Raw genomic sequence first — 27550 nt, 5'->3', positions numbered from 1 at the left:
GGATCATCTTCGAAGTGAGACTTTTCTGTCAATTGGCTCCACTCCTGGGAGTTGTTTGGTGAGTGCCATACCTGTAACATCTCAAACAATAAGTATATGTGCACATATAGGTAAACAATCATAAATTTTTACTTGCTTTACCAGTGGTAATTTTGTAGTAACTTAAAACATATACTTGTTTAACTGGTGATAACTTGTAAAGTAATTAATGGAAACAAAGTTTCCACGTCCTTGTGTATTAAGGAATCCCACGAACTCACGGTCGCAATATTTACACCCCTACAGGTCAGGTAACCCTCATAGGCTGTAACTGTGACACTAACTAATGTCAGAAGAGGGATTCTGTAAATATGCAGGTCATGGAGAAGGCTGTAGAAGAAGAGCTAAAATGCAAGAGAATAAGGGATGGAAAACACTGAGGTGATTCAGGAGAAGGATTGATGAAAATTGTCTTGGCTGGGAGACACTGAACAGGATTTCAGAAGTAGCAGGAACTTCCAAACATAGAGCAAAGAAAGACAAGGGACCCTTCACCAGGCTTCTCAGAGACATTAAAGGCCACAGGTATTTTGCTAAAAGGTGCTCAGCAGTGAGTTCAAGACACTGACAGTGAGCTAAGGATGCAGACACATAAGCTTTGAATCTTGTAGTCATGGAAAGACCCAACAACTTCAGTGGTTCAAAACTAGTGTTTCTAGTTTCTAAATAGAACCAAGCCAGAAAGTCTGGCTTTGCAAGAGCTAGAAAGAGTTTTTGCCCAGTCTCAGAGAGTGAGATTATTCAAAAGATCTATGCACTGGGAGCTGATGATTGGAAGACAATGATGGCTCAAAGACTGCAGAATTGGACAGCCTTTATGGGAATCCCTGAGAAGATGGCATGTCAAGAGGAAGGACAGGTAAGGGTGGTCCAAATGTCCATGGGAGGTCAGGATAATATGAATGGGGACAAAATATTCTAAGACTGTGTCAAGGGAATCAGTCTCACACAAAAACACACCCTGACAGACAGGAGTGAGATCCAGAACAGAGACATTTATGGGCCTTCCCCCAAGAAATAAGGTTTATGAGAGGCCACTTAGGTTATTTATACTCACTTTACAGAAACCACAGGATAATTGTGAGAGGGACTGCACCTGCAGCTTGAATGTTGGAAAGGTGCTAGGGGAAATTGCTGTGTGTGTTGCTCCATCCCCACCTTCTGGAAAGTAATGGCTTAACTCCCAACTTCCAGCCCCTGATGACCCGACAGTGGCTGAAATTTTTGTATTTAATATTAGTAAAAGTCCTTTGTATACCTTTGATAGCAAATGATAAATATTCTGTCCCTTTTTTCATGGACACAGAAGCCTCAATACGCATCACTAAATCTAGGGACAGCCTTGGATTGATCCAGATAATTCAAGAAAGGATTTATATAACATGGATTGCTGGGAAAGACAAAAGATCCCAGTAGCTATGATAAAGTTGACCCTGCCAAATGGAAGAATGCTGAGACCTATAGTGATGGTAGGAACCTTAAATATATTAGGTATGGATATATTAGAATTCCAGATCATAAGTACTGCATTAGACAGTGAGTGCCAAACCCTCGGTTTCAAAACTCCGCAGTCTCTGTATATAAAATACCAGCTCAGAGGTCTACTGCCTTTTAAAGGCCACATGAAAATTACCCCAAAGTGCCTTGATTCATGTATGACAGTATTGTATTACCTCTAAAGACACACTAGGCATAACTACTCTTATTCAGGATTTAGAATTACAGGGTATTACTCACAAAACTCTTTTCCTGTGTAATTCCTCTCTGTAAACCTAATGGCACCTGGCTTTAGATGGTAAACTGAATAAAAATAGTGGACTCCTACACACTGCCACCTCATCTATCACATGTTTTACTATAGAGCAAACAACCCATCCTTAGATGGCTGCTGTGGATATAAAAGATATGATTTTCATGGACCCCTTAAAACCTGAGGGTCAAGAGTGGGCTGGTATTCAGTACACTTTTACCTAGTTACCTCATGAATACATGCATAGCCCTGTATTATCAAATTAGGGTTTAGCTCAGGAGTTAGAACAGATCCCAGTGGAACCAGGGGTGATAGTATATCAATATACAGATGACATTCAAATTGAAGGGGATTCCTCCAATAAGATCCAAAGGACACATTATCACATCACTGTCCATCTGGAAGGTGAGGGGATTACGATCCCTGAAGGGTAAATGACAGACCTAGCCAAACAGCTCTATGTTTAGACATAACTTGGCATCATGAGCCTTTCTCTATCATCTTGCTAAGTTTCTGCAAATAGACATTCAAATAAAATGTCACAACAAGAACATATTGGGATTTCTAAACCTCTGGAAAAGCCGTTGGTGTTCCTGAGATATGTTCCTAAATTTATCTTGGAAAGCACATGTGTACAAAGTAATATATTGGAGATTTTGAGAGCAAAAAGGGGCAAGAAACCCTGTCTGACTGAGCATGAGAAGAATGAATGTTTCAGTCCAGAAGATTGTGGCCATAGAAAGAAAAAGAAGAGAGTATCATACCTGCACCAATCTTTTTATACATGTAGAGAGAAAGAAAATGAAATGTTGGCTGGAAAGAACTCCAGGGATCTTAATCTGATATCTAAACAATGAGGTGAACCTTGCCTGCAGGGGTTCTTTTATGGGCAGTGGAGAGGAATAGATAGATCCAGAGTGAGCTGCTCTTCCTCCTGAAGTCAGCATAAAATATAGCTGTGCTTTCTAGAGAAGAAACTTACTGTGGCTGTTTTAAACAAGCAAATAAATTTATGTCCATCTGCCATAGCTTATCTGCCTTCCTTCTCTCTCCACAATTTCTCTCAATTACCATCCTTCATTGAATGAGTATTTTTGTTTGTGAATGAATATTTTTTTCAGAATTTTGTGCATGAAATAGCTGAAAACAGACAAAAATATTCTCTCTTATATGTGCACTGCTCAGAGGAATGTATGAACGATTAACACCTTGGGAAAAAAACAGATGCTTATAGAGGAGAGGAAAAAGCTCAGGCCTTCCTAAGACACACTGATCTTAGGAAGGCATAACTTTGAATATGGTTTTGTTTGGCTTCTGGGTAATGAACCTACAAGTGACAGTGAGCAGCGTACATGACCTAACTGGTGGCATGTTTAGGAATATTGGGGTTAGGATTCATCACACTGAAGAAAGCAGTTGCAGTGACTGTGATGAATACTAATACACTGTATTATCAACATAATTTTGAGATCTTGTCTTTCTCTCTGGATTGACAACAATCTTCAAAGAGAAAGGAGGGAAAAAACTTTTCATGTTTCAAGTATCTCTAGTGTACGAAGATAACAGTACAACCTTTGTGGTTGGTAGCCTATACACCAGAGTGTGCAGATGAAAAACCCCTGCATTTAAAACATCTCCCTGGCAATACAGACAAAAGCAGATGTTTTTCATTTATTTTATTGCTGCATAAAGTTTAAGGTTTTTCTAGCTAAATGTTAAGGGTGCATGTTAAGTGTATGGTGTCATTCTAAGAACCCAAAGGCATCTGAGCCATTCACGTGTGGCTGATACACACCATAGATGAAACTCACTCCTCTCTGGCATTGCAGGTGTAAGCCGGTTCCTCCAAGGGCACTTCAGTGGCAGAATGATTACTGTCAGGTGAAACTGGAGTTAGCTCCAGTTAATTGCACTAAAATGCCTAAATCTCTCCATTGACTAGGAGGGGAGCCTTTCCAGCTCTTGTGCAGGTATCTGTTTGGAACACGCATGAAATGAGGGAGGAGTTCTGACTCAACAAGCTGTGGCAGGATGATGTTGTGAGAGGACTGGGGTTAGGATTCATTTTCCCTATTCTCCTCTGACTCTTCACAGTTCTCTGTACTGCAGCCACTTTCTTTGCAAATAATTAATAAAAGTGGGCACCTACCAGAGGGCTGCTGTCACAAATCAAATGGTAGCAACTCAATGTCATGATGTTGCTCTTCATTAACAAAAGTCAAACTGAGATTGGGCAGGAGCTTTGTATTTACTGATACATGGTGACTTCTCTGGGGTTTCTTGCATTTTCTTGGGGAGTTTCCTTATACCTTCTGCAACAAGTTTATAATTGTTCTCTCTTAAATACTCAATGTAAACCAAACAATATCTCAATGTATCCTTGTTTATGTTTCGGTAGTAGCCATATCCTTGTTCTTCTCTACTGGTTCTTCAGTAGTCTCAGTGAGGTATCTTTATGGCTTACCAGGTCCACCTAGAATCTCTATGCAATATGGTTCTCTGATATAATTATATCAGCTTGCTTTGGACTGATACGTTAATGTGTATTTAAAGGAAGGAGATGAGCACCTTATCACTTGCTTGGCACTCCGCCTTAGAGCATTGGAGTGAGCTTCTTGAGAAGGTTTCTTTCAGGCAGACCTAGAAAAATCCTGGGGTCATTCAGCCCCCACACTGGTGTCTCACTGAATTACAGAATGGCAGGCAGGTTGAACATGTTCTTCTCTGATTATAACCCTTGACGGCCAGAGATTCTGCTTCAGGCACTGTCCATTCCATGGCCTGGCAAAAGCAGGGCCCCCCTTCCTGGACAGACCCCAGCTGGTACAAACTGGCGTAAGGTCCAAGGTCCATGTTACAGTGGTACAAATGGTTTGTGTTATTCACTAGAACCTGATTTTGTGAAATAGAGAAGTGGATGCATGACCTTTGTTAACAACTGACATCTGAGGCCTTGTTCAGTAATAATGTTTTGTAAATGTTCAGAGGGATTTTTGAGGAAAATTATTTCTTGTGAGATGCAAGATACTTTGTTGAAGAAACTTATGTAGGCAGGAAAAAACCCCGGAAAGATTTAAGTACACACCAGTCCTTCTGCTGAATTTTTACTATTCCAATGTGGAAGTATTAGCAGCAATGTAATACTCAAAAGGTAGGATATGCACCTTTGTTCACCAGCTCTCTGTTAACAGTCTGGTAGGGATGTACATGTTAATGAGGAAAATCTGTTTCATATATGATATGATGGAAAAAGCAATGCTATATAACTGATTTCTTTCCTTCCAGCTGAACAGGGACAGTTTCAAGGGAATTTCAGACAATTGAGCCAACATTCTTTGAAATACATGCGATAAATTAAGAGCATCAAGGGCACTCTGTGGAGCTGACATAAATATTATTTCCCACATCCATTTGACTTCTTTCTCACCACTGTAGATTCTGGAAATGGTGAAAAACTTTGAAAACCAACATGAATCTGGTAAAGAGGGTGATTTTTCATCACCACATTTAAAATTTATGTCACAGTAGTTAAAACTGGGCAAAGTTTGAAAGAATAGTAAAGATGAAATAACTAGACTTCATCTTAGAGAGAATTTTTTGTACAGATAAATAAGACACAAATTCACATAACCGTTGACTCTTCCATCTAATTGTCCTTCCTATATATCCATTTTGGTTACTTTTTTCACTAAGTGCCTGACTCCAAGAAAATAATTTTTTTTCACATGGAATCATTGAGATATTTATGTTCCTTACATAATCAAAGGACAAAAACAAGCATGTTTTTAATTTAAGATCTCCCAAAGGAAAACTCACTTTATCTGAATTATGCATCTGTTGTTTTCCATTTATTATAGTCATTGGCTGTACTAAGCACCGTGCTGGGCACTCAGGATGTACTCTGTATAGTGATTTTCTGAGACTGTGAGTGTAAAACAGGAGACACCTACATAAATGTCTAGTGCTTTAGACTCTACGCTGAGAAGCAGTTTACTTGTGTCCTAAGCTTGTCTCTAGTGGTGGAAGGAGGAATTAGGTGGATGTTGTTTTACACTACTGCCATCCCAGCAGCTGTTGGTGATCAATAGACTATGATGTACACTGGCTGGCAAAGTATTCAATATTTGTTATTAAGGAACGCCCATATTTGCACTGCAAGAAATGAGTCATGATACCAGGGAAAAAAAAAGAATATTGGAGCATGGCCATACTGGGACTAAACCTCTATTGAATAGCTGTAGTGGCCTATTAAATTCTGATGGAGATGTTAGGAACTGAGCAGGCACATAATGAATACTGCAGTTAGCATTCAGCACTTACAAGGAACTAGAATATTGTCATTTGTTTTATATACACAAACACACACCCATAAAGCTAATCTTTATCTTTTTCTCAAGGTTAGGTTGTTAACAGTCGGGTGTCAGGCCAAAGGGAAGCTTCTATTGTCCCCTTGGGAAGCAAAATGCTGGAAACTTGGAAGAGTTTCTTCATATATGTTGTTAATTAGACAGAGTTAAGTAAGCAGTAACAGCCAAAAGCAGTGTAACTGTTTAGGCTAATGTTGGTCATTATTGCTTTTGAATATACACAGTATTTATTAATTCTTTTGGCATCAAACACCTCATATTCATATGCTAGCATTCCGTGGAAATTGCTGCAATATTGCAATATTGACAAGGTGGAGCAGTCAAAGCCCTCAGGCTGTGAATCATTAATCCTAGGTGATGACTAGTATTATGCAATATGATAATTACTCAGTCCTTCTTTTAAACTTTTTTTTTTTTTTTTTTACCTTGAAAGAGGATAGTAGGAGAATAAATTCAGCTCCTTTGCAGTTTGAAAGTTATTCTGAGCTAAGACATTGCTGTGCATTCCCTTTTCACTAGGTCTCCAGGAAACAAAGACAGACATCTCAATGGCTACCAAGGTATGCTCTTTCTACCCCGGGTTTCCCCTCTATTTCCTAATCCCTCTTCTGGCTGTTTCATTGTCCACATTATAGGACACTTGTGTCATGATTGTTTTTTAAAATGGATGTTCTATGTACTTCATGTTAATATTACTCTGCAAATTATTCATAAGGACTAACTTCAGGGTTTTGAGACTTCCTCTCCAGGACATGAATTGGAACAAGGATAGGACTCATCTCACCTGACTTTAAACATTTGCATTATAGATTTTTACATATGAGCTAATCGTGAATGCATTTCATAGTGGAGTTAAACAGGAAGCTCTGGGGTGTGTGAAATATGGTTTAAGAGTGATACTCTAGAAGTGCTTCTTGCTCTCCACTGATGTTTAAGGAAGGTCAGGGGACTGAAGATTTTAATCTGAAATTGAAGGTTAAGCGAGATGAATGCTGCCACAGGTATATGCCTGTTCTATAATACAAACCTAAGAAAACTCTATTTCTTTAGGATACTGTGAACATTAGATCAAGTTTTCTTAACTGAAAAATACACCATTGGCTCAAGGAAATCAACTGGTGAATTTCACTGTATATGATAAATTGCTACAACAAGAAAAAATATTTCAGATTTGTGGTTACTATTGAGAAAAGATGCTAACAAGCTAAACAATGTTTCCTTTTAGAAAATTAACTATTATGTTCAGTCAGAAGGTTGAGGACTTTTTAATCTGGAAGAACTGAAATTTTTTATTATGTTCCTTCCTCTTCACTTTGTTTATCAGGTTCATAAATACTGCCTCTTTCATCCTGTTTTTAAAGCATAATACAGAAATGAGTTCCCTGATCTTCTTTACTATGCCGTTAGGTGTTGACTCAGAGTGAACACTGACTAGTCTGTAGAAACCTGGGTCATTTGTATGGATCCCATATATTGATTTTCTTGCAGTGAGAAATATTCTTACCCTGAATGTGTTTGTCTTTGTATGCCAGGATAGCGATGAAGTCCGTCTGTCTCATGATCTCTCAGAAGGTGAGATAAAAGCCACTCAGAAGAGAAAAGAAAAAGTACTCACGTGTCTGAAGAGCCTTGGGATTCACTGTGACCAGGTAAGCACTGACAGTCCTGTTAAGGAAAGAAGGATAACACTCCAGTGATATGAATGTCACCGAGTGCCAGTCCCTAGGAAGCATCATCTGTCATCACAAGTTTTCCAGTGCAGGCTTTCTGTCCACTGGGAAAAGGATTCAGGCTTGGAATTTCCAAGAAGAAAAAAGAGAGCAGGACACTGAATTTTCAGTGGAATTCCCAGCTGCGATTCCTATATCTATCATATGATTAAATAATTAATCAACTTGCCCTTACATGTATTTATATACATGTATATTTTTATAAATTTATATGTATGTGTATATAGAGATATATAGACACCATTTGGAAGAGGCACACAGCCATGTTATTGTGTTTGTATCCTAATAAGCATGAACACATACATCTCTCTAATCTCTGTGCATTCTTGTGCACACATTCATCTCTACCTCTGAACCCTTTCATCCTCACACACGTACAATGAATCAGAACACTGGTCACTACGCTTTTTCACATGCTGTGAACACAGACACACATTATAAATCTGCACACATCTTTGACTCCGAGCTCATTTTATCCTCATGGCATGCATGGTGGTATGCATGACTCTGGATGACAGGAAAACACCCAGAGAGCTCCTTGCTTACCCCCCCTCCCCTGGACTAGGGAGAAAATACAAGGAGGGTGAGAAGTTATGGATCAAAATAAGGACAGTTTAACATGGAAAAGAAAAGCTACAAAGATGTGTGCATAGGCAAGGGGATTTATTCAGTGTTTCCTATCACTAGGGAAATGTTGACTGCTTCATGGAAAGTAGGGCCTCAGCACAAGTAACACCACTTGGGAAGACAGATGCTGTAACCAAAAACATCCCCATTTCTTCATTTCCCTAAGATTTTACTGCTGAGCATGTTGTTATATGGTACGGATTATCCCTTTAGTCAGTTTGGGTCAGCTGTCCCATCACAGCTATGTCCTTTCCCAACCTCCTGCCCACCCTATGCCTACTTACCAGGGGTGGAGTGCAAAGTGAGAAAGAGAAAGAACCTTGATTTTGTGAGATACTGCTCAGCAAGTCAAAACTTTGGTGTGTTATCAATAGCTTTATAGCCACAAATCCAAATCACAGCACCGTATGGGCTGCTATGAAGAAAGTTGACTCTGTTCCAGCCAGATCCAGTACAACATGTTTCTTGAGAAATTGATGTGGTTGGCTATAATAGTTCTACTTTACTCTTTTGGGAGAAAAAAAAAAAAAAAAACAAACAAAAAAATAGAGGTGCCATGTAGAGCAACACAATGAGTACTGCTCAAGTTTTATTTATATTTTGAAGCTGAGGCACAGAAATATAGCCACAACAAATTTCAGCAGCAGGAAGACAAGTGATAGCACAACACAAAGGAGAACCCATTCTGTGGCTGTAATGTAAAGGAAAAAGAAAAATAAGGGGAAAGAGGCAGATTATGGTATGTGTCTTAAAACAAGGAAGCAGGTCAGGTAAGAACTGTGATAGCCTTTATCCCTGTTCATCTGTTAAGCCTTTGCTCTAAAAGAAATGTGTTTTCTGTCTTCCACTCCCCAGAATAACGTGCCTAATATTGTTGTTCTGGGATCAGGCGGAGGCTTGCGTGCCTTGATAGCTTTTCTAGGAACCTTGGTTGAGCTGAAGAAACAGAATTTCTTGGATGCCGTCATGTATCTGTGTGGGGTGTCGGGATCTACTTGGTAGGTGCCTGTTACCTGATGTAATTGTGAATGTTTTTCCTGCTCCATAGATTCAATAACAAATTGACACTTTCATCACTGTTCATAACTCTCTTTTGAGCTCACAACAGATGAACCATATGGTAGGTAAGATTTTTGCCTGTACAATGGTGGGAGGCACAGGAAATATTCATAACATTAACTACAGTCCCGCAAGACTGATCTTTCGTCCCCAGAGAGGAAGAAATTAGCATTTCTCAGTGGTGGCTCAAATAAAGGCCTCACTTGGCCAGTCAGTCTTACCTTCTGGAAGAGGCAATTTCCCCTGTTCACAGGCCATGAGGAGCATCCAGGACAACGTTGAAAACTTCTAGGTAACACACTACTCAGAAGCACAAGGGCTTGTTTAAATAGAGGCTGTGGTATATTTAAGAGGGTCCCATGCCACTAAGCTACACCTCTCAAGTCAGGTGCACCAGTGTAACAACCTGGTGCCTTTCAGGTACTTTGCCAGCCCACTACAGGTTTGGAAGAGCACTGAGTCTCCTGCACATACTGCATCAAATCTACCAAATCTGTGGTGATGTTACTCATTCTTGTGGCAGGTTAACTGGTGTTACATATGTATGTTGTGGTCTTGAATTTTTATACTTCATTTACTTTTTTAGGCTTCCCTTATATGCAATTAAAATAAATGACATGCTGGAATATGAGCCATTTTACCTTAAGGCCCATGTGCAGCATGTCAATGACCTCCAGGATTGTTCATTACACTGAAATGACTGTGAAGGGAGTCTAGCTTATAGGTCATATATAGACATCTACCCTGTAGGGACAGAACTCTGAATCTAGCAGTCCTAAATTTAAATGTCAGTCTGTGTATCTCTATATGACATACACACCTCTCCTTCTATTTTACTTAAGGGGATAGGTTTATATTCTCTAAAGACAGACTTCCAGTGACAGTTCAGATGCCCTAGGAATAAATCCTATCTGGTTTTCAGCAGGTGATTCAAGATGGCACAGATCTTCCACAGATCTTGTGTCTGTCAAAAGAGGGTGGAAGTCTTGGACACGTTAGGCCACCTTAACTGTCACTGTGGTTAGGAACCATACACAGTGTCTGCAGTAATCCACAACATCTGCTTCCTTGCACAGAGTCAAGACACATGATGCTCTAAATCAAGAAAGTAATGTTGTACACCTTAATTTATTCCTGAATTAGGCTAAGGAGAGGGTCTTGGAACAGATTGTGACTTTACATCTCTGCAGGTAGCTAGCATGAGCTGAGAGCTATAAATTTAGTGGAGACTATATCACTCTGCGAGTGTACCAGCTTTATTGGTCCTAATAACAGACAAAAAAATGTCACAAGCCTCTAATACAAAATGATGACGTGATGTAAAGCATTCTACACGTTTAAGTTTGTTCCAAGCTGGATTATCTGTGTCTTGGCAGATTTCACATCTTTCCCACAAACGCTATCTGCAAAATCTGTATTTCTGCAGCAATATATCTTTAATATATGGTACATACCCTACTGATATCCAGCTTCAGGTCATCTAACTAATTAAATCATATTATGACTATGCAGCTGGAAAGTAAGTGATCAGGGAATAACGACACCTTTCTAGGAGTTAAAGTGCCTTGCTCTTGTAGAAGCCTGTAACTTATTCTTCCTCTCATATATTTTTAAAGACACTCCTGAATCTGCATCCAGATTCAGACAAAAAAAGAGCAAAGCCCCATTCACTTTCCGCTATGCTAGAGATAGGACTTTTCTTTCTCTTTAAAAGGTGCATGTCACTCCTGTATGGAGATGGGAAATGGTCAGAAAATTTGATGTCCTTGGAAAAGGAACTGTGCAAAAACCTCAGTACTGTCTCCTGGCATATTGCGAAAGCAGAAGAATCCTTGGAGGAGTCATCAAAAGATGAACATTACTCACTCACTGACTTCTGGGCCTCCTGTTTTGTGTACAAAATACTACAGCAGGTAAGAAGGTAATTGCAAACACCTTGTGAGTGTTTTGAAGATCTCAGAGGAGTTGCAACCAAATTTGACCTCAGTAGGTGTTTTTTTGAGGAGTTGTATAAATTGAAGCAATATTTTAGAACATGATATCTAATCTCTAGATATGGAAAGGTAGAAGCAGTTAATCCAACTCCTTGGTTAGTCCAGTCTCCTAAATGGGGTTGTTCTATAGCAGAGGGGAGGGGAATTTTATATTTCTTCAGAAGTTTATACTTCTCTTTCAGTTTGATGAGAATGAGCTGGCTGACCACAAGGGTGCCTCAGAGACTGGAATAAACCCTTACCCAATTTATGCAGCAGTGGATAAGGAAACACTGAGGAAAGAAGGTGAAAACTCTCCAGGTAAAATATGGGTTGCTAGTCTAACTGTATGTTAAATACCATGTATTATGTTCCTTTAACTTTGTGGCAGGCATTAACTTACTGACATCCAATTGCCGTTTGTCAGCCTATGACTTTGTTCATAGATAATGGAGAAAAACTTGCACTTCCAGGGGCTGAATCACATTCTGTAAAAGTGGCTTTCATGATAGGATAAGGTGAGGCATCCCTAGAATAGAATGGGCTGAATAGATTATATAAAATGTCAATAAAATAGACCTTCAAAATGTAGAAGCCTCAATATAGGCATTTAGTGTCATCACAGATTCCTTGGCCTCCATCTGATTTTTCAGGAGGGTGCAGATCTCTTGTAAATGCTATATCATATCCATCAACCCTATGTGGAGCTCCAAAATAATCCTGTACTTCTAAAACTGAACTGGGCAACTATATTCTTTTTCAGTAGTTAGGGAGAAGTTTACTTTCAGACAACTACTTTTACCCTGTCCTGTTAAACCAACTTTTCCTTCACTGTAATTTAAAACTCTATCTCTCCTACTGCTCCTCCCACTTACCAATGGTAGGCTCTGATTTAGGGTGATGGGGCTTGATTTAAAACGCACAAACTGGCCCAGAATCATGACAAACCCAGAAGGTTTGAGTGAGAACTGGGAACTTCATTCTGGAAATGTGATAAAGGAAGGGATTATGAAATAATTTCAGTTTAGGCAGGTGAGTGTGGGATAATAGTCACAACCAACAAAAAGTTTCACCATTGCTATCAAATTTTATTTTCCATACCAGTTAAAATAACTGATCTTTCTCTCACAGAGGCCTGTGGTTCCATTTGAGATGTTCTACCATACTCTGCCTGCTTCCCCTACCTTTCTAAAAGAGTATGAGTGTTCTTTCAGTCCTCTGTCATAACTGTTGGCCCCAGTTTGCCACAGGTCCTTAGGTACCAGGGGTTCCTAGCTATGTATCTGTGGGCACTTGAATCAAGTGAAGTCTTTTCTCTTCCTTGACTCTAAAGAATGTTACAGCAGGCAGGCTCTGTCACTTATACATAAGTGTTGAGAGGCCCTTGAGATATCTGAGATCTGCACAGAGCTGTACAATGACACGTGGTCTTTGGGAAAACAAGACCTTTCTTGTGTGGTAACTGGAGGCCAGAGTAGGAGGGATAGCCAGAGTATATCACAGAGCAGGTGGTAGCATGGTTACTACTTTCTCCATATGACAATTCATCTTTGTCAGCTAGTATCAGGTGATTTTGGAAAGGAAGAGTAAAACAACCAAAATGATACTTTGGGACAGTGAGGTCAGCTATGCTTCCAAATACTGAATGACAAAACTTTGATTTTTCCCAGGGACCTGGTTTGAATTCACTCCACATGAGGCTGGATATACTACCTTGGGTGCTTTTGTGAGTACCAAACACTTCGGAAGTGAATTTGATAATGGTAAACTGAAGAAAAAGGGGAAAAAGAAACACATTTGTTACATGCAAGGTGAATCTTCCTAATTCTGCTTTGTAGAAAAGTATCTTTCTGTAAATAACAAGAATACATCTATTATTCCATGAATGCGTGCATAATAATATATGAATTCTGAAGAGCAGTTTGTCTCACTTTAAACATTCAAACTGGAACACCTGAATGCCTCTCTACACTCCACTGTCTACATGGACCAATTTTCTATGGTTGTTATGGGAAGTTAGACCTACGCTGAAGATTACTGATGTTAATATTATTATATTTAATCCCAACCTGGATGTCTAAATGTTCTATAAACCCAGCATGTTCCCTTTACAGGGAGAGATGCTTCCAAAATTAGAGACATAATACTGTGAGAACTGGTAGCTCCTATTTTGCTTCACACCATTTCAGTCCAGGTCATCCATTTTTCATTTCATCCCCTACCTAAATGGTATATCTGCAAATCTCATCTCACTTGTCTGTGACAACAACTAAACATATCTGGCAGCCTTAAACACATCTTGTGTTTAATTATTTCATGCCTCAGTCTCCTAGAAACACACCCTTAACATCATGCTCTAGGTGAAAAGTAAAAAAAAAAAAAAGGCAAAAAACCCCTGCACTCTACTTCTTATTATTTAATTTACTCAGGAGGAAAAACAAATAAACACAACACATCTGTGCTGAGTACTTATGACTCCAGGTTCATGTATGAGGCTGGCCCGGGGAAGTGCTCAAGAGTACCCAATATTTTCCATAGGATTCTGGCCTTAAGTAACATAAAAAGCTGGTCCACAGAGTAGTGTATTCCTAGCAGGAGGAAGAGGGAGTGAATAATCTCAGGAGGTGTATAATCCTTCCAGTAGACAGTAAAGGAAGACTAGGCAAGGAGTTTTGATTTAGACATCTGTCTTGCAGATTTTGAAAGTTAAGTAGGAGAAGTGTACTACTAAAGGGGAAACTTGGATTCAATTCTTAGTGAGACTATTATAAAGCAAGCAATTTGAGCACTTTTTCTTTTTTTTTTTTTTTTTTTTTTTTGTTTCAGGCTTATGGGGGAGTGCTCTTGGAAGCATGGAAGAAAATCTGAAGTTTATACGAGGTATTACATTTTTTCTGTTGCCGGTATGATTAAAGCAGTTTTTTCTAAATTTGATCACATACTTCACATTACTCTTGAGTAATCCCTGCAGTCCTCTAGTTCCAAACAGAAATACAGCTATGCCTAACAGAAGCCCCACTGGGACTCCATTTGTCATCATCAGAGATGACAAGATAGAGATTGTACAGATCTTACCCAAGACTGTTCAGCTTGAAGATTGACTGTTCAGTTGAAAATTTCAACTGTGTCAAAGCAGAAGCACTCCGTGGGTATCCAGCTGGGAAGTGCAGATTCCCAACTGAAAAAGCTGGAAGCTGGTGACTTCTGACACTGGAGGAATGCTCCTGCTCCACCTGAAGATTTGCAATTATGGAATATATTTAGTATGCTCAGAAAAGATGAGGGACTGCAAGCATGAGGGTCTGAGAGCTCTGTCAAATGAAGCATGAGAGTCAGATGAGCCTGATCACCATTAGAAGGAAGTGATGAATTGCAAGAGTGAGATGCTTCATGCTACAGTGGAGACACACACATGCCCCTATCTGCCAATCTAATCTTTTGTCTAGGGGGATTTGCTGCTTGTTGGGGATTTGGATTTGAGAGACCTTGTGGACCCATTGCTTGTGTGGCCCTCAGGTTATTACTCCACACTGCTCTTCATTAAGGGCACTAAGGAAACTTCCTAAGTGAGACCTGAATTGTCAGGCATGAGTACATCTGGTGAGGGTTGTGAAGGGCAACAGGAAGGGCTTCCACAGGTATATCAGCAGCAAAAGGAGGACTAGGTAAAATGTAGGCCTGCTGCTGAATGTGGCAGGAGTCCTGGTGACAAAGGACATGAAAAAGGCTGAGGTACTAAGTGCCAGTTTTGCCTCACTCTTTGTCTAACCTTCAGAGGAACCCTTCAGTGGAGAAGACTGGAGCAAGAAAGTCCTTATCCTTGGGAACATGTAAACAAATTGCATCAGGTTAAGGAACATGCAAACAAATTGGACATATGGAATCCAAGGGACCTGATAGGATACAATTGCTGGTGGAGCTGGCTAACGTCATTGCAAGGCCACTCTCAATCATCTTTGAAAATTCATGGCAATAGTGGGAGTTTTCTGATGACTGGAAGAAAGATGCCATTCCTGTCTTCAGAAAGAGCAGGAAGGTCAGCCAGCCACACCTCAGTCCCAGGGAAGGTAACTGAGCAAGTCCTCCTGGAAGACCTTTCCAAACACATGAAGGATAAGAAGCCAATGAAGTCTAGTCTGCATGGATTTATGAAGAGCAAATCATGCTTAGCCCACATGAAAGTCTTCTACAATGAGATGACTGTCTTGGTAGATGAACAGAGAGCATCAGATGCTGTTTACTGTGCTCTTAGTCAGGGTTTTTACAGTCTGTTATCACATCCTCATGGACAAACTGAGGAATTATGGTCTAACTAAGTGGACAGTGAAAACTGTCTAAACTTATGGGCCCAGAGAGTTGTGTTCCGTGGTATGAAATTCAGCTGGAGGCCAGGCACTAGCAGTGTATTACAGGACTGAATTCTAGACCTGATACTTTTAACATCATCATTAGCAACACAGATGATGGGACCAAGTGCACCCTCAGTAAGTTTGCAGATAATACGAAACTGGGAGGACTGGTTGGGTAATCCAGAGAAGTCTTGTCAGGCTGGAGAAATGGACCAACAGGAACCTCACGAAGATCAACAAAAGAAAATACAAAGTCCTGCATGTGGGGAGGAATAACCCCAGGCACCAGGACATGTTGCTGTAGAGATGGACAAAGCGACACACACACACTCACATGGGTGAATAAGAGGCTATTTTTTTTTTACTTACTAAAAGCATGCATTTTTATATATTTCAGGTGCCAGAGTGTCACAATATAATTGGACAAAAAGTTGTTTTTAACATTCTCATTGGATAACCTTTATTTTCTATAGTTTCCTCCCTGTTTACTTCATCCTGCTGTGTAGTCTGCAGCTCCTTGGAAAGTTATTTGCTTGAAGCAAAGCTTCTCTTTCTCAAGGGTGCACCGGAATCTTGTCAAGGTCGAACTCCTCTTCAATCAGGTTGTTGGCAGATCAGCTGCCTTCCCTGACAAGGACAGGCTAGGGACTGACCCGTTGGAAAGCAGCTTTTCAGTCAAGACCTGGGGGTCCTCGGGAACACTGAGTTGAGCATGAACCAGCAGTGTTCCCTTGTGGCAAAGAAGGCTAATGGTATCCTGGGCTGCATCAGGAGGAGCACCACCAGCAGGCTGAGGGAGGTGATCCTTCCCTTCTACTCAGCACTGGTGATGACACAGCTGGAATACTGTGTCCAGTTCTGGGCTCTCCAGTATAAGAAAGATGTGAGCATACTTGAAGGAGTCCAGAAAGGGGCCACAAAGATGATTCAGGGACTGGAGCATTTTTGTGTGAGGAGAGACTGAGAGAGCTGGGACTGTTTAGCCTGGAGAAGAGAAGGCTCAGGGGGATCCTGACAATTTGTACAGACACCTGATGGGAGGATTCAAATAAGATGGAATCAGATGCTTCTCAGTAATATCTACTGAAAGGACAAGAGGCAATGAACAAAAATTCAAATACAAGAATTTCAATTTAAACATAAGAAAAATAATTTTTACTGTGAGGATGATTGAACACTGGAACAGGTTTCCCAGGGAGACTGTGGAGTCTGCATTCTTGGACTATTTAACAACCTAGCTGGATATGGCCCTGAGCAATTTTCTGTACCTAACTCTGCTTTGAGCAGGGGAGGTGGACTAGATGATCTCCAGAGGTCCCTTCCAACCTCAACTGAATTTCTCTGAAAATGGTCAAAATAAAACACTGTTCCTTGCACGTCATTTTAGACATTTACAACATTGTTATGAACATTTGAGTTGCTCACCTTAAGCTCTCTTCATAAGTGAGAAAGATGAACTTCACAGGTGCTCTTCACTGATACATTTAGATGCCTGTTTAAAGGTGTGATGAAACTTTTTCTAGAAATGCCTCACCATTGAATATATATCTATGGCAGCATGAGTATGGACTGTAGAAGTCCAGTTGTGGTCAGGTGAATCTCTGCCAGTACCACAGGGGGAAGTTAAAGCATCACGTCAGTGAATGTGGACTGATCTCCACATTAGATTCCTTGTGATGTGGAAGCATCAGAGATGATATCTTAAACTCAGAGGTAGGAGGCTATCAAATGAGGGAATAATAGAGAAGACTGGGATGGCATCGGATGTATGAGGCATCAAACGTAGAGTTATGAGTGATGAACAGAACCAACAGGAGATTAGTATTCTTCTGGAGTGTCAGCCACAAGGCAGGTGAGATCCTCCAAGGAACCTGAAATATCACTGTATATCTGTGTTTAGGTGCATGGCGAGGTTTCCTGATGTCTTTCATTGGCAGGCAATGACTATTTTATTGGATGGGTCTTATTTTAATTATTGGATGGATCTTATCTTAATTATCCTTTTATTTCTTCCAAGACAGTCTCACCTTGTTCCTACAAAGAAGAGTTTTCCCATTTGAACACATGTCCTGGTATGGACTTGGTGAGTTATTGTGATTCTTTGTTGTTTTTAAAATTCATTTTATTATTTTTTAAATTTAACACTCTTTTCTGCTTGCCCCATGTTTTCCTTAGGGGACTCACAGGAATATAAACCAGGCACAAGGAAATCCAGGCTTCCGGGTGTCTCATATACATAATGATTTGTGAGATCTTGAATATGTAACTATAATAACCACCCTGACATTTTGGAGCGATTCACTCATGTTAGATTGCACTTTACTAACGGGTTTCTGGGAAGGTGTTACTGTGCTCTTGTGTAGCTGCTGTGGCCAGAGAGTCCAGGCAGTCAGTCAGTCCAGCCAGAGATTCAAGGCTCACGCTCACATTTAGGTCCAGTCTTCCTGCTTGTCCACACTTCTTGTGAGTTGGAACTGCCTCTAGATTGCAATACACCAGCTCATCTTTCCACTTGGGAAACTCGGGGACAGCAGGAATGGCAGAGCATGTGAAAGAGCAGATCTGGCTCACCCTCAGGTCTGTCGGTACAGGCAGTCAGTATGCCAGTGTCTGTGGCTCTTTTGGTGTGAGAACTTAGACCTAAAATTTAGACATAAAAGTCCAGATCAGGAATGGCTCAGGTCCAGTTCCTGAAATAAGTGTAAGTCAGGACACATGTTCTTCCAAACACAAATTTAACAGCAAATGGATCATATTGTACTAACCGTCATTGCTGGTTGACAATATACTTCAAGGAAAATAATATACAGTACAGCACCTTTCATGGACCTGTTATTCTGTTCTTTTTCTCCTTTTGTAAAATTCAAACTTCCCACAGGAATATATATATTTATTTGTTTTTCCATATTAAATGTTCACCTGAATAATTTAGATTTTAATGACTATGAAACACAAAATGCCTTCCCACAGTACTCTTTGTAATACTGGAACAAATCACATCAGGCTTCACTCAAAGCATCATTGCATTTCTTATTCCTTTATGTATTTACTTATTTATTTTAAAATTCAAAATAGGAATTAAATGTTTGAGGCATATTAGTAAATCCCCATTTAATTCAAACTATATTTCTGCTCCTCCTCCTGCTACTTTGTTTCATGGAACTTTTTTTCCAAGATGAACACAATGGTCATCTGAATCCTGGTACGGCTGTACAGCTGTCCAGACGTGAATGTTCAGTGTTAAGTGTTTTTATTGTTAACAGAGAGAAGTACTTTGGCACATGATTCCTCTCACCAGCTTAAAAAACTTATTTAGGATAAGAGAAAAGAGCTCAGCCTTTCTACAGATTCCACTGAATGGAGGGACTGCATCTTCATTAATTCGTCAGTTACTGTCTAATCAGATGTTTGGTAAGATAAATCCCACTCTGATGTAACTTTTATCTTATCTTTCTTAGACACTATTTCAGATAACCTCATGGCTTATCAGCCTGCTCTTCTTCTACTAGACCTTCAGTCCTGTGCTGTAAGTGGGAGTGATCCTAAGGAAGTCTTCGGGAAACTGTTGAATATATTGGCAGGCAAGTGAATGATGCTGAGACTTCTAAGCACTTGCATTCTCAGTAACAAGGTTTTACAAACAGTGATTCCTCTGTTGTGCATTCTCATATTTTCCTTTTCTTCTTTTCTCTCTTTTTAACAAGTCAAGGGGAAAAGTTCATCTTACTGACTGTGTCTTGAAATGCAAAATGATTGGGCGACAAAAACAAAGGAGGAAAGAATGGAGACCTGTGCTGCACTGAGCGAACAGATAGAAAAGGAATTTGTAGGCAAGTATTGCACATAAATGCTTATCATAAGGAGGATGCCCTCTCCATCCCAGTTAGAAATGCCCACCTGCATCTGTAGTAAAAATTTTTACCTGTAGGTTGCCATTTATCTGTTTCTTTATTGTGACTGGTTTTTGTGCTTTTTCTCCATTTGATCTTCCTCAGTGTATCTCGGAGAAGAAAGTATTCTAGGAAGACTCTTTAATTTATCCCATGAATACCTTCCAGGCAAGTTGTCATTTGTAATAAATTTTAGTATCTTTTATTATTCTTTGTATTGTATGTGCTTTGGAAAATTCCAGCTTTGGAGTTTTGTGAACTTGAATTCCAGTGTAAATCTTGGGTACAGCCACTGTAGTAAGATCTGATGAAAACTATATTGTAGAATATATGCCACTGACAGTCTAATCCAGGGACTAGTTTCCAATATTCACAAAGCTTTCAGGTGTCATGAAAGACAGGCAAACACTTAGAATCTGTCTACCTAAGTAAATAGAACAAGAGACCTAATCCCGAACAATCACTGTTTTCCATCTATCTTTGCTCCTGGCTGAGCCTGTGTTGACAGAAAGACTTCTCAGACATGCCAAACTGATGAAGAATAGGATCTTGGCAGCTGTAGGTAGTGGAATACTGAGTGGATTGCTGTTGGACAGCTAGGGTGCCCTGATCTCAAGTGTTGTTTGGAACTCCCATTGCTAGAGAAATTTTGAAATAAAAAGTCATGAGCCAAGACATCCTACAGCAACACTGGCTTTTCTTTAATAGGCAACTACATTCTTACTGGGTGGTGGGGCTTTTTTGGTGGCTAATCAACATTTATGTCCTTTTATATAAACCTAAGCTTGTTTTCAATGAACTGAGCTCATTTAGCTTATATCTGCAATATTTAATAGACTCAGTAGTGGGTGAAATGAGGTTTATTTGGATTTTCATTGAAGAGAGCAGGAATAGGTCTAAGCAAGACAGAAATAAATTGCAAAGTAAAATTTCACACTGAAATTCCTCAAGTACATTTGCAATGTTAATCTGGTACATTACCTTTTTCAATCCAGGGCCCTGCTAGTTACATTGGCCACAGACTATGGGGCAATATTTGGCCGTTTTCTTCTCAAGTAAACTGACTGGTACTCTGAGATTAAATCTGGACATTGCATACAGGTCTTTTTTCTCTCCAGGGCCTGTTCCAAGTAGTGTGTTCAGAGATAAGGCCTGGACTGTGTTTGTCTGCACAGTACATTCCTCCATACTCTTTCACGGGGCCGGTTTTCGCATGCTCTTTCACATGATTTCTTGATGCTCTCATGGCTTTCAGCTAATATCCTCCGCCTCATACAGGTCATTCTACTGGTCTGTAGCATGGCTCTCACTTTACTCAGGGCACTTTCAGCTGGAAAGAAGATGAAGAGAAGTAACAATCCCTTTGAACTACAAGAATGCTGTAAGAGGCTCAGAAAAGATCAGGTCTCCCTCCTGTACAGGCCTGTGAGCCCCAAGCGTGGTGAATGTGTCAGCTGGCCTAGAGCTCAAGTCCTGTATCGTTTGTGCTTTTAGTGGCTTATTCAAATGTGTTTCAGCTATACTAAGATTCCATTGCTTAATGTTAATTATCTGAACTAGTGAAAAGCATGATTCTTTCCCTTCTGAAGCACTCAGGCCTTGGCCCTCAGACTGTCTGTACACTATCTGCACATATTTCTTCTACCACCATGCATCTCCCCCAGATTTTGTCACCTCAGTTGAAAAGTTAAGTTCTCTAGATTCAACTATGTTCTGAACTTATTGTCTCTTCCCAGGCCCAGTGAGGAATGTCATTAGGATGGTGTTTAAAACAGTCCAATGTGCGTTGACCTGGAAATGGGGAACGGCTAATAACTTCCTTTACAACTGCTGTAAGAAAACCCAATTAAATTATGATTTGTTTATATTCAGAAAATACAGAGTGGTTGTTCTATACAACTAGATCTGTGGGACAGAATGCATGGGGTTTAACAGAGCATTTTTTTGTGTGATATTAAACCAAGAAAACTGTCTTTGCTGTTTACCTTCTTAAATCAACAAGTTAGCATTCCTTTCCAGGACCCACCCTCTCTTAACAGCATCTCATTATGTGCAGTATATTATTTCACAGAACTATTTCACACTGCTTGAATCCAAATCTGCAACATCATTGCAGATATATAAGCTCAATTCTGTCACAGACTCAGGTGTCTAATGTCACACAAACTGCCCTTGCATACAAGGGACAACGGCATTAAGTTGGAAGACACAAAATAAAACCTGTAAGACCCCTGTACCCCTTTGGAAAAGAACCTGAAGGGCACAAGAAGTAAACTAAGGAGTTGGAAATGGAGTTGTGTTCCTGATGTATGAGCAGTAACTTTGATCTCTAGATTTGCCCTAGCTGGATGTTCACTTATGATAATGGAAGCTTTGGCACCTAACACATAAGTAGAAAACTGCATTTAAACAACTGCAGTTAAGTGTTATGATCTCTAGCTGGCTCATACACTCATCAAAGATCTTATTTTAAAACTGTGGGTGCATAGTTCTAGGGTGACTTTTGAAAAGCACATCAGGAATTCTGGTCTGCAACTGACCACAGTCAGAGAGAGAAGTAGGTCAGAGGGATGTGGATTCCTCTTGTCAGAATACATCTGGATATCTGGCTGGGCAGGATAGACAGAGAGAGGTAGATTTCAGTACATTTTTGGGGTACATCATCGATAAAGACCAATGTACTCTTTTGGGGCTGGTCATGTATGTATATATATTTTTGAAATCTCATTGCTTTTTTTTTTCATTGGATTAGCTAACATTCAGCCCTCTTATCTGGTCAAAAAAAAAGTGATGTCTTTGATTGATGCTGGCCTGGCAATAAATTCTGGCTATCCTCTGGTCCTTCGAGCACAGCGGCGAACAGATCTGATCATTTCCTTTGATTTCAGCTCTGGAGATCCATTTGAGGTACATGTGTGGCTATGGCTTTGGAGGTTATTGGGTTGGGGACTGCAGAAATGCATTACAATCATTGTCAAAGCAATTTGCAAATAAATATCTGAAGAAATTCTGACAGGTTGGTATGGTGATCACCACATTGTTTTCTAGGCAGTTGGCAGAAACAGATACTTGTAGAACGTAAGCCATTTTTGTCTGTCTTGTTCACAGGTATTGTATGGTAACCTACCAAGCTGTCAAGCTATCAAGGGTGCATCAGGGGGAAATCTCACAAATTTCTTATCCTCCCTTTTTGCCTTAGGGCTAAGAATTTTTCTGCCTGTAAGTGATATTACTCCTTCCTTAAGGGCAGTTGATTATCAGAGAACCTCATCCTGGTGAGCAGGATGTTGACACTGAATGGTGTTGACACTGAATTCTTCCAGATTTCTGGGGGAAATAGGTGGGGGAAAGCACAATATATAAAACTATCACTTTTCTGTAATTTCTGTAATTTGTGTTCCTTCCAAACCTAGTGTTTTATTTGGAATATTTTTTGGAGGTTGATTCGAGTTGATGAAGTTTAGTGTCCAATAAGAATTTAAAATGTGCTGTAATACCTCAAATTGCTGCTTCTCTGGGTATTTTCAGTGTGGTCACTTTAGGTAGAGTGGAGGCTCTGGCTTATTTGGGCATCTTGCAATAGCCATTGAAAATAGATTAACTGATCATTTCAAGTGCTCATTTCCATTTGACTATAAATAAGATTGTCAGGGAGCAGCATGGGCCAGTTCCTCCCTAAGGGAGTGGGAGTCAAATTCAATAACACGGCAAGCAGGGCAGGGACCCCACCAGCCAGGGCCCATCCCTGCAGCACCTGAGGGAGACAAGCAGGGCACATTTGAGGGTGGCAGACAGGGTCCATCAAGAGTTCAGATTGTCGGGCAAGGCCATGATGAAAAGGCAGGTCCATGGTCAAGCTAGGAAATCAGTCCATGGGTTGAGGTGTAGATCAATGGAGTCCATGGCCAGGCACATCTGTGCCTGAGCTGAACACTGCTACTTATTCAGTGAGGCCCCTGGGCCAATGGCAAGGGTACATGTGGAGGCCTCAGGACCCTTAAGGCATTAGGAGTATTAGTGCCTTCAGGATCCTGACAGTAGCCTTCCATCCCAGCAAAGTGTGCCCTTATGCATGAGATGTCTGGGTTCAGAAGAGCCTTACTGTAGAGTGATTTCACTGTTATTGTTGTCAGTGCTATTTCAGGGCTATTTTGGAGGACACAGAGCCAGGGCAGAGACTGGCAAGTGGAAAGGACACATGGCATGAGAGATTTGGGGTTGGACAGGAATGCTCAGGATGAGGTCCACTATGGATTTAGAATGAAGAGGGTGGGGCAGGGGGTTGTCTGAGCTGCCTCTGGCAAGCATGGGAGGTTTGGCAGGCTTGAGGAAGCACATCACTCAGGAGCCTGGGAATGGGTAGGAGGTTGTCATCATGGAGATATCAGAGGCCAGGACCAGGCTCAGCCCTTAACAGTCATAGTGTTCATAGTGGCGAAGTCCTGCACAGGTGTGGGCCAGTCTCCATGGTGCTTGGCACAGGGCTCAGGAACATCTGAGCTAACTGCCATCTGCTCCTAAGGGAAAGGGAACCAGGAGTGATAACAGAGCAGGGCCTTGCCAGCCAGTGCCTAGTTTCACAGCGTCCAAGCAAGTCAAACAGGGCAGGCTGGGAGATGGCAGTCAGCTTCAACCAAAGGTTGGAATCATCACGCAAGTGTGCTATGATGAGGCAGGTCCAAGGTCAATTCAGGAAGTCAATATAGATCAAGACTGGCGGCAGGTCTGCTGAGGATAACCAGTCTAGTGATCTCTGGGCAGGTCCATAGTGATGCCACCATTCCAAGGTCAAGCTGGGAAGTCAGCCTTTGGGTCAGGACCCATATCAAGAGGGCTAAGGCACAAACATGACTGTGGCTGAGCAGGAGACCAGTGCACCTGGGACATAGGTCATGTAGAGGTTGAAGGCAAAGGCCTGGGATTAAATGGTATTCATAGGCCCATGGGAAGGATCTGGTCCTAATCAACTCACACCTTAACAAGAATAAAAGTAAAGGGGTTTGTAAAATGTAATTCTCTAGGCATGAAGAGCAGAAAGAGAACCCCCCCATCAGAAAACTTTTCTGACAGACAGTATTTACAGCAAAATAGTCTTTTACCTTTGAGGATATCTCATATCAGTATGTAAGAATTTTGCTGTTTCCCTTTGTGTAAGATTTTTCCTCCTAATATAGTCCATTTCCTTTCTCCTTTTATAAACAGATTTCATTACAAATGAGGGTAAATATCCATTAATAATAAATAATAATATTATTATAGTATAATAAATATTATATATTATATAATATTTATAAATATAAATATAATTTTATGTAATGCATATAAATATAATATTGTATAATAAATAGTAAAAAATATTATTTCTGTAATTGTTTCCATTTAAACATATATGCCTAGGGGATGAATTTGGGAGCTTGAGTTAAAAAAGAACTTACTAGGCTTTCAAAATGTTCTTACTATTTCATATAATTCCAGGAAGATATTGTGAGAACTTTGTCTTTTGTGACTACAAGAGTCATTATGTCTTTATTTACAACTCCACCTTTTGCCATTAGTGATTAAGGAAAAGGGATAAATCTGCGGAGTCTAACCGCTGAGGCAATTTGGTGGGATGACAGAAATACCAAGGCATCAGTAAGTGCCTGTCTATGGGAAAGGCCAGTAATGTTCTTGGCGCCTAAGGCCCCTTCTTTGGTAGTGAAGTGTGTTCTTTGTGGAGGGGTTGTGGGAACAAATCATGTAAGATGTCATTTTCTCTGGGCAGCTTACATAAAGTGGCTGCTGTTCACTACCCATGTTCCATCTAGAACAGAATATTGCATATCGATTCAGAGAAGAGTGAAAAAAAGACTCAAAGTTTGTTTCTTTTCCTCAACTGCTGAACAGTTGGGAGTAATATTATTTCTCAGGGAGATCACAGAAAATCTCAGTTTCTGCAAGCTCCCAACAAAACATCTACCTTAGGCAACGCTTTCATGCAAAATCAAGCCAACATTAAAGTTGATGTGTTCCTCAAATCAAGTGGGGTTTTGTCTCCCTTTTGTTATAATCAGACAAAGCCAATTTTTATAAAAATATATATAGTTTTATTTGGGTTCAATCAATTTAGGGTGGGAAGCAACAGTCAAAGCAGCGCTGGGTGCATGGAGAGCCGCAGCTCTGCCACATGCACACTGAGTTCCAAATCCAGCGTTTTTTATACTCTTGTGCCATCGTCTTTAACCAATCTCCTCCCGTCAGATAGTTGTCCTGCTCTTTTCCATTGAGTCATTTGAGTTGCTTGGGCGCGTGTCCTCCTCCTATTGGGTCTTTCAAAAGTCTCGAAGCCTTGGTCTCTTGGCGCGCTTTTCTCCTATTGGATCTTTTAAAACCTTCATGATCTCATCTTTTTGGCAGGCTTTTCTTCAAACAGCAGTTACATGTCAGCTCTAGGTGGGGTTTCTGAGACACGGTTACACTGTTCCAATCCGAATGGCACACTTTATATTTTTATTGTTTAACATTTATAGATCATTCAAGTGTAGCATACCTACCCTGCCCAACCTAACCAATTAGTTACAATAGTTTATTACAGTACCCGCCTTGCTTAACTTAGCAAATTGGTTACAATAGTTTATTACACTTTGATGTTCAGAGCCACATAAGCAACACATAGGGAGTTTTTAACTTTATTAGAGTGGTAGAGCAAGAGGATTTAGGATTTATTTTGCTTTGGAAAATAAAATTTGTTCTGAAAGTCTATGAACCTAGTGGTCTTCAGACTGTTTTATAGAGAGATACCAAATCCCTTTAATTTTGACATTTTTCAGCATCAGCCACATTGCCTTTCTGGGTAGCTGTCATTTGTTAAAGATTCTTGCTAGAAGTCACCCCAGAAGCTAGTGGTTGATTTTTATTTATATTCTGGACTTAATCCAGAATATAAATCTCTGTTCCTCAGAGAATACTTGAGGAAAATTTAGGTTTTTAAATATTATATGTTATAGTTAACTATAGCCTAAGTAAGTAACCATTGTTGTTTTATAACAATTTTATTACTGGAGATAAAACTAATTTATTCTAGGAATTCAAAACCAAGCAAACACACTAAAAAATGCATATGATTTTTCTGGGTCTCAGACTATCAAGAAAACAGCGGCATACTGCAGGAAGAACAGTATCCCATTTCCCAAGATAGAGGATCAGGAAATGGATGAGAACAACCCTTCTGATTGCTATGTCTTCCGAGGAGACAAGTCATGCCCTACAGTCATGCACTTTCCACTCTTCAACACCGTGAATTGTTCTGGTAACACATACTCTATGCAACTTTGTGTATTTGCATTTCATATTCTCAACTCCCAGTGCCATGCTTTTGACAGTCTTTCTTTACTCAGCACTGCTGATGTAAATGGGCACAGAAGAAAAAGCACAGGGCAGGCTCTGTGTATAATGGATAGAAGCTTGCACACATATTAACATACTTACCCTCTCAGATGTATGTCCTGAGCTATAAAGATTTTACACTCTTAGTCTGTTCTGTAAATCGGTGTAATTAAATGTAATCTTATTAAAAAGAAGTTGGGGAGGCATCACATTTAGAATCCAGAATATTACCAAGTCTGGGATATTACCACTGATTTCCTTTTTACTTACTGGTGAGGAACAGGCAGGTCCAGAGAGATTTGTCTCCCTCTCTCAGACAGCTGATGTAACAGGTGATAAAAGAGGCACCTGCAGACTCTGAGTGACCTCCTCTCTCTTCACTAGGGGCAGCAGGATCTTAG

The 27550-nt window shown here is 40.3% G+C and overlaps 2 protein-coding genes across 2 annotated transcripts in view; one reads left to right on the top strand and one right to left on the bottom strand.

Annotated features, from left to right (window-relative positions):
* LOC141970539 (von Willebrand factor A domain-containing protein 5A-like) overlaps positions 1-27550 on the bottom strand; it is a 120448-nt gene that overhangs the window by 65142 nt on the left and 27756 nt on the right.
* Positions 824-27550, top strand: PLA2G4C (phospholipase A2 group IVC). Its single transcript, XM_074927143.1, has 10 exons — positions 824-898; positions 7689-7805; positions 9369-9511; positions 11287-11485; positions 11749-11866; positions 13216-13356; positions 14372-14425; positions 22537-22691; positions 26904-27072; positions 27534-27550. The coding sequence occupies exons 1-10, from the start codon at positions 824-826 to the stop codon at positions 27548-27550; spliced, it is 1188 nt and encodes a 395-aa protein (XP_074783244.1).

The sequence above is a fragment of the Athene noctua genome, chromosome 25 (assembly GCF_965140245.1).
Source record: "Athene noctua chromosome 25, bAthNoc1.hap1.1, whole genome shotgun sequence".
Taxonomy (NCBI): Eukaryota; Metazoa; Chordata; class Aves; order Strigiformes; family Strigidae; genus Athene; species Athene noctua.
Note: the sequence above shows the minus strand (reverse complement) of the source record. Positions and strands in the feature narration are given on the sequence as shown.

Coding starts and splice junctions, on each gene's coding strand:
- PLA2G4C (XM_074927143.1), top strand. CDS start 824: ATGGCTCAAAGACTGCAGAATTGGACAGCCTTTATGGGAATCCCTGAG. Junction 9,512..11,286: donor GGGGTGTCGGGATCTACTTG/GTAGGTGCCTGT, acceptor TCTCTTTAAAAG/GTGCATGTCACTCCTGTATG. Junction 11,486..11,748: donor TGTACAAAATACTACAGCAG/GTAAGAAGGTAA, acceptor CTTCTCTTTCAG/TTTGATGAGAATGAGCTGGC.